This window comes from Telopea speciosissima, chromosome 5 (assembly GCF_018873765.1).
Source record: "Telopea speciosissima isolate NSW1024214 ecotype Mountain lineage chromosome 5, Tspe_v1, whole genome shotgun sequence".
In the NCBI taxonomy this organism is placed as follows: domain Eukaryota; kingdom Viridiplantae; phylum Streptophyta; class Magnoliopsida; order Proteales; family Proteaceae; genus Telopea; species Telopea speciosissima.
Genome location: NC_057920.1, coordinates 22,460,680 through 22,481,654, shown reverse-complemented (window position 1 = coordinate 22,481,654; position 20,975 = coordinate 22,460,680). Strand labels below are relative to the sequence as shown.

General features: G+C 39.5%; 1 protein-coding gene across 1 annotated transcript in view; it reads right to left on the bottom strand.

Moving 5' to 3' along the window:
* The window catches only part of LOC122661986 (serine/threonine-protein kinase BSK1-like), a 43,782-nt gene that overhangs the window by 6,981 nt on the left and 15,826 nt on the right, over positions 1-20,975 (bottom strand). The window contains exon 6 of the mRNA XM_043857521.1: positions 9,765-9,953. Coding sequence (XP_043713456.1) covers positions 9,765-9,953 — 189 coding nt within the window. The remainder of the gene's footprint in view (positions 1-9,764; positions 9,954-20,975) is intronic.

The following is a 20,975-nucleotide window of genomic DNA, read 5'->3' as shown; positions in this document are numbered from 1 at the left end:
GAATCACCATATTTCAGTTGCTACTTCATACAACAATTCTCTAAAATATGATTACAAATTCTTTAACTCCTTCTCTCCACAAGCTCCCCTTCCTATCTAATATCTCTTCTCTTCCCTCAAATATATATATATATATAATTCTCTCTCTCTCTCTCTCTCTTTGTTTTGAAACTCTCACTTTTATAATCTTTTACTTACAACATAAAAAGAGACGTGAACTTAAAATTTATGATATTCCATGATAAATAAGTAAGGAATGTTGTGATATTTAAGTACTGTTTAAGTTATTTGTTGGAAATCTTTCTATGTTTGAAAAAGCTTCTTAACCCCTTTTCTCCACAATTTTTGCTCCCTCATATTTCTTTCTCCCCAAGCATATGTTCACACGTGCATGTTTGCTAGTATATATATATATTATACAATATATTATTACAGGATCGGGTTGGGCCTGCCAGGGCCAAGGCCTCAACCCAGGCCCAGCCCTGCCAGGGCCTAGCAATTGTGAAACCCAGCCTGACCCTTCCTTATCCCCAGGCCCGGCCCAGCCCTGTCCGGGCTCAGGGCAGGTTAGGGCCAGGTCAGGATGGCTGGGTTTTTTTGACACCCCTAAAAAAAACTTTACAAAGATATGTAATATCGTATTGTCACCCCTAAAGCAAGGTTTCAAAGCATTGAATCGGGGATCAGATAGGTCCCTGCCTATTTCGATCCGCAGCCGTAATCGGCCCCAACTCCCAAAAACCCTAGAATTGAGCCTCAGATCTAAAATACGATTCTAGGGTTTTGGAGCATGAATCGGCCGGAATCAAGATCGGTCATGGCCTTATCCAATCCGAATTGGCCAATTTGACCAATCTGACTCCAAATTTGAAACGGTGTCCTATAGACATGACAAAAAAAATGGTCCACATTGCTATATATATACAATTTTGAACTATCCTTGCATAAATGATTAAAAAAAAACAAATTGCCATCAAATCAATTTTCCCTGGTCCAGACACCCAAACTTACATCAGGTCCAAAGTTAACTCTGATGCCTACCCCTTAATTATGCCAGAATTGAACCATATGCAATTGGCTACACTTTTGAAGTCCATTGCTTAAAAGAGTTTCCCATACTTAGCCAAATTTTGGCATCATTTCCTTATGGAGCTTCTGTAACCGTTTTGAGTTTTTTGTGTAACAAGGGTTTGAATTGCAATTTATTAACAGTTCGGTCTACATGGGCATGAAAAGATAAAGGTAGGGGCTTGGTTGCAATATACAAACATTAAGGCTTTAAGCCTTCAAGTCTTCAACGATTGGAGTCTTGAAAAGATTCTATTTAGTGGAATATTATTGGATTTGAAAAAGCACTAGTTGACCGTACTTGAGTATTGAAGAGATAATGTCAGATTTCAAAGGAGAATGCACGCTTCTCAAAGAGTCTTGTTTTAATGACATTATTTTTTAAGGTTTTTCAAAGATAGCTTTTTTATTCCAAAGCATGGAATCTGATCGGGTTTTAAAAGATAGATGGTACCTCTATGCTTAGCCCGTGTACCGAGAGTATATTTAGATTCCAAAATCTATTGTTTGGTTTGCTGTTGTAAAGTAACTTTGTCATGTTGCCAAATCTAGATTCAAATCCAAGGGCCAGCATCATTTCCAGCCAAATTCGACAAGATGGAAGGCTTTGCTTCTTTTGTGTTGTACGAGACACTAATGGACACGTTACCTGTCACCTTGTGACGTGATTTTTTGAAGTGTGTGCAGCTTGCATAAAGATGCATTTATAAAGATTCCAATCTCTTCAATCTTATTGATTGTTGCTTTTTTATGTATGACACGATCTGGTACACCATAGTGGTCCTCTGTTCCTATGCATCACAACTTTACCATACACCTTATACGAAGATTCCATTTGAATTTTTCTCATTGGTTGAACTTTAAAGCCTCATAGCTCAACCATCCGGTGTCCGTTTGAGCTCTACCATATATCAAAATTTACAGAAAAATGCCATCTTCAACCTAGCAATAACAGAACCTACTGCAAAAGCTCGTTTTTGGAAAGAAAAAAAAAAGGGAAAAAGGGTTTGAGAGAAAGTGTGAGTGCATCAAAGAACTTGAAATGATTCACCTTCTTTAGTGAGTATGTATTGAAAGCACATTGAAGTGAGAATGTGTGTGTTCGTGTTTCATTGAAGAAGAGATCAAAACTACTTGTTGTGCAGTATCGATGGTGGTTTGAAGCTTTTCAATAATCAAGTGAAAACAAGAAGGGGTGCTAGTGTACTTGAAGATTCAAGTCTCCTTTGTCTTGAGATCAGTTCAAGATTCCAGTGATACCTGGAGATTTCTGTGAAGCTACTCAGAGTGATATTGTCAGGGGGGTAACTTCTAAACTTGCAAGTCTTTTGTACTTTTGTATAGATTGAATATTGTTGATAAATCTATGGCATATGTTCTAAGGGAGTGGGACTTACATTTACTTTGTTTTTTATTCATATACATTGTAACCAGTTGAATGGGTGCTTGACTGGAAGAGGGGGAGGTGCCTTAGCTTGAGTGGGTGCTTAGGTGAAAGCAGGTGTTGCATCACCTGGACTGTCATTGCAGTTGAATTCGTAGTCTGTATTGAGTAAATACAAAACCTTGGTTAGGGTATTACTCTTTGGATGTAGGCAATTTGCCGAACCACGTATATCTTGTGTTTTGTTCTTGTATCTGTTTAGAAGTGTTGTGTTCTGCAGGATAGGGTGTACACCTGGTATGCCTGGCCACATGGTGGTTGCAGTGCGGGTGTGCGTGTGAATTGTGTGTGTTTGTTTGCACAAGCAAGCTCAGTGGCAAGCAGCTGAGTGTTACAGGCTAACAGGTCATTTAGTGTTGCAAGGTTGGAAGCAAAACTTGGAAAGAATTTTTAGACCCTGATTCACCCCCCCTCTTAGTGTCGATCTGGAAACTACGATACCAAGAGAGTGCACTTGTGGTTGTTGCCAACAATTTCAAAGGGGGAGATTGTTGGTCCATTGGCAGTAGTAGTAATGGGTTGTCATTGTTGGCAACCAAGTGCCAACATGTCCATTAGCAGTAGTGGTAATGGGTTGTCATTGTTGGCAACCAAGTGCAAACATGTTCGTAGTTGTTTTTGGGAGTTTTTGGAAGTGGTCAAGGGCACTTCAGTCCTTTGACATCACTTAGGGGCACTATGGTAATTTGGAGAGAGAAATTGGGTGGTGGGCTCCATACACTATGGACCCCACAAAGGGTTCCTAACATGGCTGAGGTGGCATCCAAGTGGTCAGGCAGTGAAATGGTTTAGGTGATGTGGCCTAATAATGGTGTAGGCAAAAGAAGAAAACAATTAGAGCATTTGCTACACTTTTGAAGTCCATTGCTCAAAAGTGTAGCATTTGCTCATTCTGTTACAGACATCAATAAGAAGCATGAAGTACCTTTCTCCTCCAATGGCCTTTGTTCTCATAGGACCACACAGGTCTGTGTGAATCAAGTCTAGGGGGTTACCTGTGTGATCTTCTTTGAGCTTGTAAGTAGCTCTAATTTGTTTCCCCTTTGGACATGGCCCACAAACATGATTTGCAGGTCTCTTGATCTTGGGAAGATCTCTCGCTGCTTCCCTCTTACTAAGCTTGGCAAGATTCTTGCAGTTAATGTATCCCAACCTTCAATGCCATAGCCAATTCTCATCCTCTTAGCTTAACATGCATTTATCTTCACTGACATCCGATAAGACATACATATTTCCTGCAGTTCTAGTTCATTGTGCCACAGTCTTGCCATTCTTTGTCTTCTTGGTTGCACATCCTTCTTTTGTGAAAAGAACCTCATGCTCACCATCACATATCTTACTCACACTGAGGAGATTGTGTTTGAGCCCACTTACATATAAGACATTGTTGGATTTGAGCTTTCCCTTGTACAGCTTAACTGAACCTCTAGCTTCAATCTTGGCCCCATCATTGTTACCAAATCTCACAGAACCACCTTCCACTGCATTCAAGTTCAAGAACCTTTCCTTATCACCAGTCATATGGGTGGAACACCCACTGTCAAGAATCCATGGTGCCTCACTGCTACGAGCCTTGAAGGTTGTCTGCATAATCAAAGCATCATTGCTTTTCTTTTGTTCTTTCTCACTACTTTGTCAGATACTAATATAGGTTCTCTAGCTTTTCTTTGAGTTGTTTGTGTATGTCTCTGTACTTGCTTCTGTGGGGAGTTTCCCCTCTCAATTATTCTAGGATGCCTCTGTGAAGGAAGAATAGTATTGCAATACCTTGCAATATGTCCCACTCTAAAACACCTAAAACACTCTACTCTGACTTCTGCCAAAGGAGCAAACTTGTTATTGCTACTAAATGCCACCGCTCTGTTCTACTTTCTACAATCTGCCACTCTGTTCCCAAAGTTGTTGCATCCATAGCAATACCATTTGAAACTCTGACTCTGTCTTGAATCTCTGTTCTGATCTCTGAACTTTTGATAACTAACTCTGGTGTAGCTCTCTGTCCATTCTCTGCTTGGTAGACTTGTCAACACATGAGTTCTTCTGTTGCTCCTTGACAAACCTTACTGGGTTTGTTGCAATTCCATTTCCCTTGGTCTTCATAGTATTTGAAGATTCACTTTGAGAGAAGCCAAGTCCAGTTTTGATGTGGGGTGATCTTTGGACACTCTAGATCTCATCTAGCACATTGTTTCTTGCCATGCTAGAAGTAGGATGAGTAGTCTCAGTAACTTCAGTTTCAACTGCCTTGCCTTTAGATCTCAAAATAATCACTGGGGTAGATGATGTAGCAGCTTTAAGATAACTCTTCTCTTGTACTCACTCCTTCAAGTTTTGTTCTTAGTTTTTCAATTTTTCTCTCAAGTTCTTCACATTCTATGCACTTGAGAGATAGACTGGAGGTGGTATCATTTATTACATGATCCATTTCCTCTATGGTAACTGTCAACTCGTTGATTGTTGTCTCTAACTTTTCAAGTTGATTTTTCATTTCTTTGTTTTTCTTCCTCTCCTCTTTGAGATTAATCAAAGCAAAGTACAACTCACTCACATAGTCCACTTCACCCTCAGGTTCTTCTTCATCATAAGATTTTTCTTGTGTTGCAAGTGATCTGTCACCTTCAATGGTCATAAATAGGACTTCATCATCTGAGTCACTTTCTTCATTTTTTTCCTCTTCAGAAGAGGAACAATCCTTCTTAGTCAGCAAACTTTTCTTCTTGAAGTAGGTTTTTTTTCTTTTTGGAAAGCACTTTTTCTTTCCCTTTTTGTCACTATTTTCTTCCTCTTCATCTTCAGATTCATTTAATTTCTCTTCCTTGGGACACTTAGAAGCAAAGTATCCAATGCCTCCACAATTGAAGATTTAAAAGGAGACTTTCCCTTGTGTTTGCCTATTCCCTTCTTGAATTTTCTAGCCAAGTAGGCTATGAGTTCATCATCAGAATCTTAAGATTCTTTTTCTTCTTTAATTTTTAACTTCTCAAGAGCCTAGAAAGCTGCTTCTTTATCTGTAGGCTTGGGCTTGATCATCATCATTTCATAAGTTGTTAAAATTCCATGAACTTCATCCAGGCTTAATGAATTCAAGTTCTTTGACTCTTCAATTGCTGAAACTTTTGGATTGTAAAATCTAGTAGAATTCTGAGTACCTTCTTCACCACTACTAATTCAGTAGTTGCTCCCCCAATCTTCTAATGGAATTGACAATCTCATTTACTCTGTTCAGGTAATGTTCAATGACCTCATCCTCAGTCATTCTCATACCCTTAAACATATTCCCATGATGTTGCAATTTTGCTTCTCTTATCTTGTCATATCCCTCATGAGCATTCTTTAGCTTGTCCCAAATTTCCTTGGATGTTGTACATCCTGCAATCCTGGCAAACTCAGTTGGAGATAGGGAACTATGAAGAGCATTGAGAGCCTTTGCATCATTCTCTAACTTTTTCATCTCAGACTCAACAACAATCTCAAATGTGGAGGGAGTATATCCCACCTTGATTGCCATCCAAACATTGTAACCCAATGATTTCAGGTAGGCCTCCATCTTTATTCTCAAAAATCTGTAACTTGTTCCATCAAAATAAGTAATCCTACTGTGACCACCATGACTGTCATGTGATGCCATTTTACTACCTCTCAAGTCTAAACCCAAAGCTGTTAAACTTCCTCCCTAGGGTACCAAGCTCTGATACCAATTGTAGTTTCCAAATCGACACTGAGAGGGGGTGAATCGTGGTCTAAAAATTCTTTCAAATTTTTGCTTCCAACCGTGTAGCACTAAATGACCTGTTAGCCTGTAACACTCAGCTGCTTGCCACTGAGCTTGCTTGTGCAAACAAACACACACAATTCACATGCACACCCGCACTGCAACCACCATATGGCCAGGCATACCAGGTATGCACCCCATCCTGCAGAACACAACACTTCTAAACAGATACAAGAACAGAACACAAGATATACATGGTTCGGCAAATTGCCTACATCCACGGAGTAATACCTTAACCAGGGTTTTGTATTTACTCAATACAGACTGCGAATTCAACTGCAACGACAGTCCAGGTGATGCACCACCTGCTTCCACCTAAGCACCCACTCAGGCTAGGGCACCTACCCCTCTTCTAGTCAAGCACCCACTCAACTGGTTACAATGTATATGAATCAAAAACAAAGTAAATGCAAGTCCCACTCCCTTACAACATATGCCATAGATTTATCAACAATATTCAATCTATGCAAAAATACAAAAGACTTACAAGTTCAAAAGTTAACCCCTAACAATATCACTCTGAGCGGCTTCACAGAAATCTCCAGGTATCACTGGAATCTTGAACTGATCTCAAGACAGAGGAAACTTGAATCTTCAAGTACATTGGCACCCCTTCTTGTTTTCACTTGATCATTGAAAAGCTTTAAACCACCATCGATACTGCACAACCAATAGTTTTGATCTTCTCGTCTTCTTCAATAAAGCACCAACACATACATTCTCACTTCAATATGCGTTCAAAACATACTCACAAAAGAAGGTGAATCATTTCAAGTTCTTTGATGCACTCACACCCTCTCTCAAACCCTTTTTCCCTTTCTTTCTTCCAAAAATGAGCTTCTGCAGTACCTTCTGTTATTGTTGGGTTGAAGATGGCATTTTTCTGTAAATTTTGATATATGGTAGAGCTCAAACGGACACCGGATGGCTGAGCTATGAGGCTTTAAAGTTCAACCAATGAGAAAAATTCAAATGGAATCTGTGTATAAGGTGTATGGTAAAGTGGTGATGCATAGGAACAGAGGACCACTATGGTGTACCAGATCGTGTCATACATCAAAAAGCAACAATTAATAAGATTGAAAAGATTAGAATCTTTATAAATGCATCTTTATGCAAGCTACACACACTTCAAAAAATCACCGCACAAGATGACAGGTAACGTGTCCATTAGTGTCTCGTACAGCACAAAAGAAGCAAAGCCTTCCATCTTGTCGAATTTGGCTGGAAATGATGCTAGCCCTTGGATTTGAATCTAGATTTGGCAACATGACAAAGTTGTTTTACAACAGCAAACCAAACAATAGATTTTGGAATCTAAATATACTCTCAGTACACGGGCTAAGAATGGAGGAACCATCCATCTTTTGAAGACCAATCAGATTCCATGCTTTGGAATCAAAAAGCTATCTTTGAAAAACCTTCAAAAATAAAGTCATTAAAGTAACTCTTTGAGAAGCGTGCCTTCTCCTTTGAAATCTTACATTATTTCTTCAATACTCAAGTATGGTCAACTAGTGCTTTTTTAAATCCAATAATATTCTATTAAATGGAATATTTTCAAAACTCCAATCATTGAAGACTTAACGCCTTAGAGCCTTAATGTTTGTATATTGCAACCAAGCCCCTACCTTTATCTTTTCATGCCCATGTAGACCGAATTGTTAATAAATTTCAATTCAAGCCCCTGTTGCACAAAAAACTCAAAATGTTTACAGAAGCTCCATAAGGAAATGAGGCCAAAATTTGGCTAAGTATGGGAAGCTCTTTTAAGCAATGGACTTAAAAAATGTAGCAAATGCTAATCTTTTAAGTAATGGACTTTAAAAGTGTAGCAAATGCTCCAATTGTTTTCTTCTTTTTCCTACACCATTACCAGACCACATCACCTAAACCATTTCACTGTCCGACCACTTAGATGCCACCTCAGCCATGTTAAACACCCTTTGTGGGTCCACAATGTGTGGAGCCCACCACCCAATTTCTCTCTCTAAATTACCATACTGCCCATAAGTGATGTAAAGGGACTAAAGTGCCCCTAAACACTTCCAAAAACTCCCAAAAACATCTACGAACATGTTTGCACTTGGTTGCCAACAATGAGAACCCATTACCACTACTGCCAATGGACCAACAAGAAAGGATTAGAAAATCACCTAATCTACCCATCCATTGCCATCCCTATGAAATGGCCACGGATTGGAGTGTTTTCCCCTTACTTGGATAAGCAATTTTTAAACAACATTCCACCTGATACCTGGGTACGGGGATGCTAACATAGATATTGATCCAAAGAATTGGGGCATGACCATTGTTAGCAAAAACGTGTTTTACACACGTTCCCGTTTTTTACCGTTTTAAACTCGTTTTGTCGTATGCTTCCCAAACATACGGTACAAAACAGCAAACGGAAAGCATTCCCGTTTCAAACACGTTTAAAACACGTTCTCATTTTTTTGGCGTTTTTTAAAACCTTGGACTTAACTGACCATATCTCTCTCTCCCAAACTCTGATCGGTTTGATTCTTTCACCGACATAAAGATGACTCGAATGGCAACATTTTTTCATGTTATCACCTTCAACTCAAAGTCAATGCATGGATAGTGGAAATAGAAGTATGTATTTTGAATAAAAATTCCTCAATTTATATGAGAATAGTGTCGTTTTTTATTCCGTTTTTTTTTAAATATAAACGTTTAAAACCCGTACCGTCCGTTTTCCGTTTTTTACCGTTCTCTGTTTGTTTGACCGTTTTATTTGACCGTCCGTTTGCAATCTTTTACTGTTTAAAACCCATACCGTAAAACTCCGTTTTAGTACCGTTCCCCTTTTTGCTAACTATGGGCATGACTTTTCATTTCCAAAGATCCAGGAAATGGATACCATCGGGAGTATACTGTCAACTATATTAATAATATATTCTAAGAGAATCTTTCATTTTCCTATTCTTTCTGGTAAAGTTAAATAGCTTCTATGGTTAGGTTATGCCACTTTACTAAACCTTGTAATTTTTAAGAAGTTTCTAAGAACAATAAGCAACACTATACTGTATTCAAGAAGCACCACTACAGGATCCACAACAAATGTAGGCAATGTATAGTCAATATTTTTTATATACATATGGCAAGACAAGAAACATTCTTCTCCCTGTGTAGATATAAGACAACTATCATATGCTAAATTTCAGTTTCTTGATCAGAAATTCAACCCTTTTAGATCTAATCACCCCCAACAAATTTATATGTTGGTGAGCATCATTCTCTAATCAGTGGGTCTGGGTTTTTGCCTGTTGCAATTATAAGACACCAGAGATAATCAATGGTCCAGTGCTTGTTATTACGACCAATGAGAACATATGAAGCAAATTAATGAGGACACATGCAGACATACATACACACGTACAAGTAAAGCCGATACAGTAGGATGTCAACAGATCCAAAACAGCAACCATCAATGAGAACCCAAATAAAATAACTCACATCAGGTTTCGTGATCAGTGGCGCGAGTGTTGCAACAAGGTTTTTTGGATTTGGTCTCTCCCGAGGTTCATATTGTAAACAACGAGAAGCAAGCCCAACAACCACAGTTGCCTCTTCAGTTGAAAAGTTTCCCTCCAAGTGCGAATCCATTAGGAGAAGAATGTTTTTGCCACGTATCATGTCAAGAGCCTGCATACATGAATGGAAGATCAAATTAACAAATTAAAGCGTACTTGGTTCAAATTAGACTTCCCTTGATGAGTTAAAAAAACATAAAATATTTTAAGGAGAGAACGACCTAAAGATTAGATGTCCACCTCTAATATAACCTAGACATTCGGTTGAGTTCACTCCATTACTGAGGACCCCACACCCATTTTGCTGGTCAAGTTTAAATCAAAACAACAGAAGTGCTTCAGAAGTGAGTTTAAGTTGAAAAAGTTACAGAAATACGCACAAGATTCCATTACAAGAAAATGACATTCTTGCGTAATTATGTTAAACTATAAACTCACTTTTAATCACTTCCATGCTTTTTCGGCTGAAATTTGACATGTAAGATGAGTGGGCGGTCCTCTTATCAAATGGACCGACCCTCGTCTGTTCATGTCTGCCACATAGGATGGCAACATGACTTATTGATGATGAAACAACACCAGACCTTGTAACATTTATTTTTTGGAGGGCCGGTTAGAAGAAGGGACGAGTTGTAGGGGATGGGTAACAGAGATCACACGCTCTCAAAGAGAAAAATTCAATGAACTTCTATTATCAGTTCATTGCCCATACATAAAGGGAAAATAACATCACTCCTGATTTGTAATACCCAGATTTTGGACTAGGGGTAATTTGGTCTTTTATCTAATGCTAGATTAGGGCAAGCTAAAGTGTAGGATCTTGGACTAGCTGAAGGTGTACACATGCATGCATGGTAAGTAGTGTGTCATAGTGTTACACCCTTATTCTGATTTATTCTTTGCCTAAGTGTAGAATTAGGGTTGTTAAAAAGATATATAATTTGATTTGAAAAATAATTCATAACTAGTAACCTAGCCTAGTGGTTAGACAATTAGTTCAAGTGATTAGAGGTCTAAGATTCCATTCTTTAGAGGTAGAGTTAAAGATTTTTTTTTTTTATAATTTTATAGGGCTTAAAAGGGAGCTTCCACAATTCTAGCTTGGGAGGTCTTTAAATTTGTAAGAATTTAGTTAGGGAAGTATTATGGATTGATAAGGAAAGGTGAGGTGGCAATCTCCAATTGGTTCGAAACTCAATCTTGGAGAGAGAAAATCCTCATAAAATAAAATCCCAACAAAATAAGGAATTAAGCTAAAATTAAACTACCTAATCTAAATTTTAATTTAAAAATCTTAAGTCGAGATTCCTTTTAAAATATTTTCATTGGAGGGCAAGTAAAGAGATCTAGTTAGAGACTGAATCGGATTCTTCCCACCTCCTTCCTTTCTTGTTAGGATTAAATTCCCATAACCAAATACCAAACCTCACTCGCCTTTATCAAAATCGTGAGAGAGGAAGGGAAAGAAGAATAAACGTGAGAAAGAGAGAGAGAGAGAGAGAGAGAGAGAGATAAATTAGTGGGCTGTAGAGATGAAGAGAAGAAGAAGAAAAAGGAGGGAGAAAAAGGAGATTCAGACTGTGCAGAACCAGTTACTTGACGTCAAATTTCGACCCTTTTCTGAGCTGAATTGAGAAAATCTTATTTCATGATCAAGCGTAGCCTCGTCCCTTAGCTTCGCAACCCAACTGGAATCACCCGAATCGGAGATCGGAGTAAAGAGATATCGTGGATTTACTAAAGGTATGTCTTTCTGTCGAAAACCTGTGTTTCCCAAATCCGAGTTTGAGAAATACCTTGGAGTTGATTTCATCATTACCTTTGCTCCTTGGACCCCATTGAAGCTTCTCAATCTTAGAAGAGGAGGATCATCACCTGTATGGCTTCAATTGAAGATTCATTTCCAGATTTGAGGTTTTCCCCATTAAAATTTCATTACTCCAAACAAGGTGAGAGAGACTACGCAATTCTACATGCTTATGTTCTATAAAACCAAATTATGTTTCTTCTTCAATTCAAATCTGAAATCTTGTTTTAATCAATGATTTATCATGTTTCTCTTTAGTTCAAATATTTACTTTAACCTAAATTAAAGTATGCATTTGATGGAATAAGAAGAAATTGAATGTTCTTCATAATTTAATAAAATATGTGCATGCTGGATTTTTTTAAAGTATGACATGCTTATGAGAAAATAAAAGCAACATATGTATGCTGATTGTGTGATGAAGTTCATTGATTGTTCTTCTTAATTCAAACACTTTGCATATATTTTACATGTTGCATAATTGCTGTTTTTTTTTTTGGGATTTAACTCTTTACATTCCAATTCAATTGGAGATGTTATCATTGATTGTATGCTATGATACGTTGCTGAAATCTATTTGTTTTTAAAACTTCTCTTTGTTTTCATAAATCCTTTTAAGTCACTATTATGGTGGAATTGAGAGTTGCAAATCCTATGTTCCGAAATTGTTTGTATATCTATATGTACAGTCATGGATGTTCTTTTCTTTTACCTTACCAACATGGGAGATATATGTTGGGGTGAGTTGGTGAGTTTTTGAGCTATGGGCTTATCTTTATTAAAACTACATGGACTACTAGAAAGAGGAAGATGATCAAAAACTCTCTAGGAGGGCATTACTGGTAAAACCTTCGGGGGCTTAGACTCGGTCTGGGGCAAGTTTGGTCACTAGTTTCTCCATTAGTTTCTTGATATTGAGTGGGGACAGTATGGAATGGTGCATCATTGCTGTAGTTCAAGTGCTGCTATTACAAGGGCCTTGTATCAGTGTATGATGGCTATCATGCTAGTCTATCAAGGAGTGTCGTATTGCCTTACTTTTATTTCTCTTATTTAGGTAATCTTCTTTTTTGGATTTTGCCAAGTTTACCTCACCATTGTGTTTGCAATATTTGGTAGAGGTGGTAAGAACCAAATGTTTTCACTGTAGGATTATAGGTACTATATATGTATGTAAGTCTTTATTGCTTGGTTAAGATGTGAATGTTTTCAAACTTGTGGTATTGTTTGTCTTGCTTACTAAGCATTTCCCAAGGCTTACCTCTCACCATGTTTTCAGATGAGCAGACATATGATCAGGATGAGACCCTTGTAGGGAATCAAGAGGATGAAGCGTATGGTTATAATGAAGACATTTACTATTATTAAATTTGACATCTTTAAGACTTGTTGGATTTATTTTAAGTTGAGGAGTTTTAATTTAATTTAAGATATATTTTATTTTACTTAAGTTTTGGAGATGTAATAAGTAAACAACTTTAGACTTTTAATCAGTTTTAAAGACATTCTCTATCGCATTTATATGTATCTCTTGTGTTTTGGTTCTACTTTGGTTCATATCTCCTGAGACATATAGATCTTGTGGACCGTTAATGTCCAAAAACCCTAGACCGGGTTTGGGGGTGTTACATAATTAGACTATGAAACTGAAATAACAACTTGCAATATGGAACTCAAACTCTAAGTCAAAATAAAAGACTTAAATAAATAACCTACTAAAATAACAAACTCCAACCTTTGTTGGACCAAAAACCATTGGACCGGTTCTGTTTGGGTTTGGGTCTCCAAATCCTATCATGTTGGTCCAACCAACCAAGTGATATTGCATCAATTCTCCTCCTCTAAAGAGAACTCAACTGTCGAGTTTGGAAAAGGACCAAGAAGGCCAGCTGAAGCAACACGCTGGAGGAGGAACGAACCCGATACTTTCTTGAGTTTAATGTCAGGGAGATCCTTAGTGGGAAGAAACTTTATGGTTTTGTTGCCGTGCTTAAAGGAGTAGGTATTCGCACACCCGCAATGTTGTGCTTTTTTATCAAACAACCATGGTCGACCAAGAAGAATATGACAGACCTCCAAAGGGAGGATGTTACACTGTATCGTATCCACAAATTATCGAATAGAGTAGGTGAGTAAATACGTATTTGTAACCTTGAGATTAGTGTTGTTCACCCATACAACTTTGTAAGGAGTTGGATGTGGCTCTGTCTGTAGTCCTAGTTTATAAACAACTTCTTCAGAGACGACATTAGTACAACTACCTCCATCAATCACCGGACTACAAAACTAGTCATTGCACTTCCCACAGGTCTGAAAGATACTGTTGCGATGCCAATCTTCATCCTCAGTGACTATGTGAGTGGTTAGACAAGACGAAGAACATAACAAGATGTCGTTCCTCATCACTATCATTGCCATTGACTTCACCCGGTGCATGCTCTGGTGGTAAATCAACTGTCTCAACTTCAAGGTATTCTTCTAGAACACAAGGGATAAAATGATCCTTGTCAATATAAGCCACTAAACGGTTAGGACACTAAGCAGTGACATGTCTGTATCCTTTACATATAAAACATGAATGCCAATCTTTGGCATCATAGTTGTCACGGCGGCTAGGCGACCCAAGGCAATGGAGAGGGCCCAAAAGCAAGCGACACCAATTAGGAGAGCAAGGTGTCCAAGGCGCCCGCCTAGGCGACCAAGGCGACGCCTTGACAACTATGTTTGGCATTATAGAAGAGTTGTCAAAACCATGCCGAGGCAGAGAATATGGTCGGGTAGGTCGTGAAGATGCCCTGTCATAATCACGCCGAGGTGGAGAATATGGCCGATTAAGCCGTGAAGTTGCCATAGATGAATTAGTAGCCTGTTGTTTGTTGAATGAATTTTCTTGGGGTAAAGATTGTTGTTGATTGTAACTATTACCCCTAGGAAAAGTGTCTGGAAAATTCCTTCGAGTATACGGTTGTTTCAGATTTTTTTCTACCTGATATGCAACTCGTACTGCATCTTCCATTGTAGGCAGTCGATTGGATGCTAGTACAGCACTGATCTAGGGGTGCAAACCATTGTGGAACTGTGCCACTAATATTTCTTCATCCAACTCAAAATCAGATCGAGTGGCGTAATAATAGGGGTGCAAAATGAGGTGCATGCACTGCTTGTAGTCAGTAGGCAAGAATCTTTTGTTCATGACTTCATGCATTTCAGCCCAAGTAGTAACTAAACTGATGCCACGGGTCCGATTTTGTTGTTGTTGCTTGATCCACCAGACTCCAGTTCTGTCACTTCCCTGCTCTTCTCAATTTTCCCCTAACCTTCCCCTTCATCTTACCGCCACTCCCTTACAACCCTTCTCTCTCTCTCTCTCTCTCTCTCTCTCTCTCTCTCTCTCTCTCTCTCTCTCGGTTCTTCTCACCACTTAAGGGCAGCACTATGAGGTGATCTCTTTCAGATCTAGTGGCTGCCCTCCATCCTACCTCATTCCAGATAATGATTTGATTGAAGATTACACATGCTGACCAGATTCTGCATTTGGTTCTCCTATCTCTTGAAGATCGGTTTCTTCCCTTTATTGAAGATTGATTTTTGCCTTTTTTGGAGAATATTTTCTGCTGCCATTGGTCAACATCTAGTCCTGTTTGAAGACTGCAGATTTGAATCAAGAAGAATTCAGATTCAGCCCTGTGATTTTCTCCAGAACAGATTTTTTTGACCAGTTTTTTATCGGCTCATCAGAACGTGCTAATTTTGGAGGACATATTTGGCACTACCAGAGGGAGATTCGATCCATTTTTGGCTTATTCTAACGGTCAAATATGTGGGAATTCACAAACCCAACTTGAGGCCCGATTTCTTCACTAGATGAGCAGTTCGATTGACTCCACTCTCTTGTCACTATGTCTGATCTTACTACATCTTCGTCTAGATCAGATGGATCTGACTGTAATGAGTACCTTTTGCTGCAACTACCATCAAGTTAGATGGGACCAATTACCTGATGTGGTCTCGATCTACTTATCTCACAGTTGCAGGTCGCAGTTTTACAGGACATCTTACAGGTACCACCATTAAACCTGATGAAGAAGGTCCTGCTCAGGATCGTTGGCTCTCTTATGACTCCTTGGTGATGTCTTATCTTCTTAACTCCATGCATCCTAGTGTGGCACCGGGTTATTTTCTATTGGACATTGCTGCCCATATATGGAAAGCCGCCAAGGAAACTTACTCTCAAGTTGGGAATGATGCTCAAGTGTGTGAACTATGGAAGAAGATTCATGACACAAAACAAAGCGAGTTATCTGCCTCCCAATATTATACAAAACTCCGTAAGTGCAGGCAGGAGCTTGATCACTACTCAGATTATCAACGCACCAATACCATTGACATTGCTGCCTACCGCAAACATGTTGACAAAATTAGAGTGAGTTTTTTGGCTGGTCTCAACGTTAAATATGATCAGATTAACGTTCAGATTCCCAGCTGAAATCCTTTTCCTGCATTAGAGCAGTCTTATGCATTGGTTCATATTGAGGATCGCTGCCGTTCAAATATGCTCCACCCTTCCACTGCAGACCAATCAGCTTTACATACTGGGTCTGGTTCGAGTACTACTACTACTCCTACTGCTGAAACCTCTAAATCTGTTACGGAGCCTATCAAATGTGAACATTGTGGTAAGTTGTGGCATACAAAGGACACTTCTTGGAAATTACATGGTAAGCCTGCTGATTTTGAAGAAAAACGTAAACGTGGTGCTGCTGGTAAGGGCCGTGGTCAGCCTACTGCTAAGGCAAATCAAATTGACACCATTGCAGCCCCTCCTACAAACACTGGTCTATCTCTGGAAGAACTTCAAGCTTTCTGTCGGATGTTAAATGCCTCCACTGCCCAGTCCTCTACACCTGCTACCAACTCTGGTTCTATTTCTAACTTTGCCTCAGGTATTTCTATTGGTAGTCATTGTGCAGCGATAGTCTCCAGTCCTTGGATCATTGACTCCGGTGCCACTGACCATATGATAGGTTCCTCTACCCTTTTTCATCAGTACACTCCTTCCGGGAAAGATACTGTCCGAGTGGCAAATGGGTCTCTTTTTTCTATATCTAGAAAGGGATCTGTTTTTGGCTCTCCTAGTCTTACTCTAAATTCTGTTTTGCATGTTCCTTCTTTCTCTACTAACTTATTGTCTATTAATAGCCTTACTAAGGACCTAAATTGCAAAGTAACATTCTTTCCCTTCCATTATGTCTTACAGGATCTGGTGACAAGGAAGACGATTGAGGTTGGTAAAGTGCATAGTGGTCTCTACTTGCTTGATAGTGGTTCACCGACTTCTGCTGTCGTTCCCTCTCACACTCATCAGTTGCATTCTGTCTCTTCGGACTTATATCAGTGGCATCGTAGGCTAGGCCATTCCCCATTGGGACTTTATCTCATTAGTTTTAGTTGGTTAAAAATTGTAATACGGATGAGATTTTTTGTGAAGCCTATGTTTTGGCTAAACAGACTCGTTCTAGTTATTCCCAATTAATATAAGTCTTTCGCCTATTCATATTGTTCATTCTGATGTATGGGCCTCTACCCGGAAAGCCTCTATTTCTGGCCATAGATGGTTTGTCACGACGCCTTGGCATCCAGGCGCCTTGTTCCCGCCTTGATTTCTGGTGTCACCTTGGTCGCCTAGGAGACACCTTGTCGCCTTGTTGGTGTCAACTTGTTTTTTAGCCCCCTCAACAGCCTTGATTCGCCTAGCCGCCGTAACAACTATGTTTGTCACTTCTATTGATTGTCATAGTCGCACTACTTGGGTGTATATGATGCAGCACAATAGTGAAGTCTTTTGGTGTTTTCAACTTTTCCACCAGTTAACCAAGACCCAATTTAATGCCTCTGAAAATTCTCCGCAGTAACAACGACAGAGAATACATGGAGGGTCAATTCCAAAAATATATGGCTGATCATAGGATTCTTCATCAAACTAGTTGTGTCGATACACCTCCTCAAAATGGTGTGACTGAGAAAAAATCACCACCTACTAGAAATGACTCATGCCTTGATGTTTGACCGAAATGTTCCTTCCCAGTACTGGAGTGACGCTATTATTACCGCTGCCTACTTGATCAACCGTTTGCTACTCGGATTTTGGCCTTTCGTGCTCCAGTTGATGTCCTCCAGGGTTCATCTTCCTTTCTTGTTCCCCAAGGGTTTTCGATTGTGTTTGCTATGGTTGCAATCATCACTCCCATGGGAAGTTGGATCCTCGTGGCGTCAACTGCATTTTTTTAGGGTTATTCAGCAACTCAAAAAGGGTACAAATGCTACCATCCTCCCACCAAACGTGTCCTAGTCTCCATGGACATCATCTTTCATAAGTCCGTCGCTTACTATTCATCGTCACCTCTTCAGGGGGAGATTGATTTGGCTGGTGAAGATGTGCCAACATTACCTGCTGCTGCCCCATTACCTGCTGCTGCACCTTTACCTGCTGGAGCTCTTCCAATGTTCCAATTTAGGGGAAGTAGGTGCCAAATCAGGTGCATGTTCAAGAAGGGTCTTCTTTGGATACAATTCAGGGGGAGCAGCCTACTCTTGGCTCTGTTAGACGACAGTTTGAAAAAATCCAAGGTAGACTTGATCATCCAAATCTTCGTGTCTTTACTCTAACTCCTTAGAAGTAAGTTGAAACCACCACCACTACGGTGCCTTTACTCATCCCATTGCCATCCTTTGAGCCAGAGCCTACTACTCCGTCTGGTAAGGATCTTTTTTCTTCTCTTGAACTACCTATTGTCGTTCGTAAAGGTATTCACACATGCACCCAACATCCATATCTTATGTTGTTTCCTATGACTCTCTCCTTCCTATCATGTTTTTGTGTTTTCTCTCTCCTCTATTCTATTCCATAAAAGTGGCATGAGGCCTTTGCAGACATGGTACTAAATCTCGTTTCGTTTTGGTGTTTCGGTCTGACCGAAATTTCGTCGAAATCTCGGTCGAAATATGGAATTTTTCTGTGGGTGTAAAATGCCAAAAATGACCGAGATTTCCGAAATTTTTGAAACAAGATGACCGAGATTTCCGAAATTTCCGAAACGAGATGACCGAAATTTCCTATCCGAAATTTCATCAAAATATTCGAAATATTGCATTTTTTCATATCGGACTTGCGTTTCGTTTCGGACAGGTCGAGATACTCGAAATATTCGATATCTCGACCGAAATTTTGCGAGTTTTAGTACTATGTTTGCAGATACAAAATGGAAAGCAGCTAAGGTGGAAGAGATGGAAGTCTTAGGAAAAAATAACACTTGGGATCTTGTTCCTCCTCCAGGGAAAAAGCCAGTTGGATGTAAATGGGTGTTTGTAGTCGAGCAGAAGATGGATGGCACAGTTGATAGATACAAAGCAAGACTTGTGGCCAAGGGTTATACTCAAACTTATGGGATCGACTATCAGGAGACCTTTGCTCCTATTGTGAAATTGAGTGTTGTTCGTATTTTATTATCATGTGTTGTAAATTTTGGGTGGGATTTGTAGCAGCTTGATGTCAAGAATGCTTTCCTTCATAGAGAGCTTGAGGAGGAAGTATATATGGAGATTCCTCCAGGTTTTTCATTTGACAAAACTCATAGTAAAGTCTGCAAACTAAAACGTGTACTCTATGGGCTGAAGCAGTCTCCTCGGGCTTGGTTTGGTAAATTTCACAAGGCCATGTTTTTGGTGGGATACAAACAAAGTAATGTTGATCATACTCTGTTCATCAAACGGTCTAGTGACAAGATCACTATTCTCATAGTCTATGTCGATGATATTGTGGTGACAGGAAATGATGGTGCAAAGAGATCTCCCGTCTGAAGAGCTTTCTAGGACATGAGTTTGAAATAAAAGATCTAGGGAAATTAAAGTACTTTCTTGGGATTGAAGTTGCTCGTTCCTCAAAAGGCATCTTTCTCTCTCAAAGAAGTATGTCCTAGATATTTTATCTGAGACTGGTTTGTTGGGTTGCCATCCTTGTGATACACCTATAGAGGCTAGTACTCGACTGAAGGATAAAGATAGTGAACCTGTTGATAAAGGCCGTTTTCAAAGACTAGTGGGAAAATTAATTTCTCTCACATACTAGACCAGACATTGCGTTTGCTGTGAGTTTGGTCAGTCAGTTCATGCATGATCCCTACTTCACACACATGGTTGTTGTTCGTCACATTCTTCATTACTTGAAGTCAGCTCCAGGAAAAGGGGTTCTCTTGTCGCTGCATGGTCATCTTCGTATTGAGGCATATACTGATGCTAACTGGGGTGGAATTCCTTACCGTAAATCTACTTCAGGTTATAGTACTTTTGTAGGGAGGAACTTTGTCACTTGGCGTAGCAAGAAACAAAATGTTGTGGCAAGGTCCAGTGCTGAAGCAGAGTTTTGTGCTATGGCACAAGGTATCTGTGAGTTACTATGGATTCAAGGTTTACTTCAAGACCTTGGTGTTTCTGTTCGTCTCCCAATGATGTTGTATTGTGATAACAAAACCACAATTAGTATTGCCCATAATCCAATGCAGCATGATCGTACGAAGCATGTGGAGATTGACAGACACTTCCTCAAGGAGAAGTTGGAAAGTGGACAGATTTGTATGCCTCTGGTGAAGTCAGATGATCAATTGTCTGATGTCTTCCCTAAGGGCTTGGGTGGGAAATTGTTTCATCCATGTTTGTTGAAGTTGGGAATGTGTAATATCTATGCACCAACTTGAGGGGGAGTGTTATGTAGCCTTAAGGGCATTTTGTTACTTTTCCCCCATAGCCGACTCATTAGTTAGAGTCGGCTATATAAGGGGGACATTATTGTTATATTTTTCTCTCCTCTTTTATTATAAATAAAGGGGCTTGGTGATCTCATTGATCACTCAAGCACTCAGTTTTGTTATTGACTGCTAACATTTAGCCTCTGCAAATAAAACTTTCCTAGCCTCAGTCAAACCGTACCATCTGAAAAAGGTCTCCAAACTGTGAATTTAGTCAAGGTACTGTGCTGTATTATTATCCCCATAAAAATCAAGAACATCCAACTTTGCTGCTCTTTCAGCTCCATAATCATCATAATGATCAACTCCATAAAGTGGGGGTGGTGGCGGTGGGGGTGTATGTTGTGGTGGTGGTGGCCTGGTGGGAATGCCAGCGCATCATGAGGCGGATCCTATGCAACGGAGTTGGAAGAATCCCCACATAGCATGGGACTGTTTCCTTTATCTGAAACTTTCAGTTGATCAATAGAAGCTTGCATAGATTCCATCATTGTCTTAATGGAATTGACGGGTACTGAGAGTATCA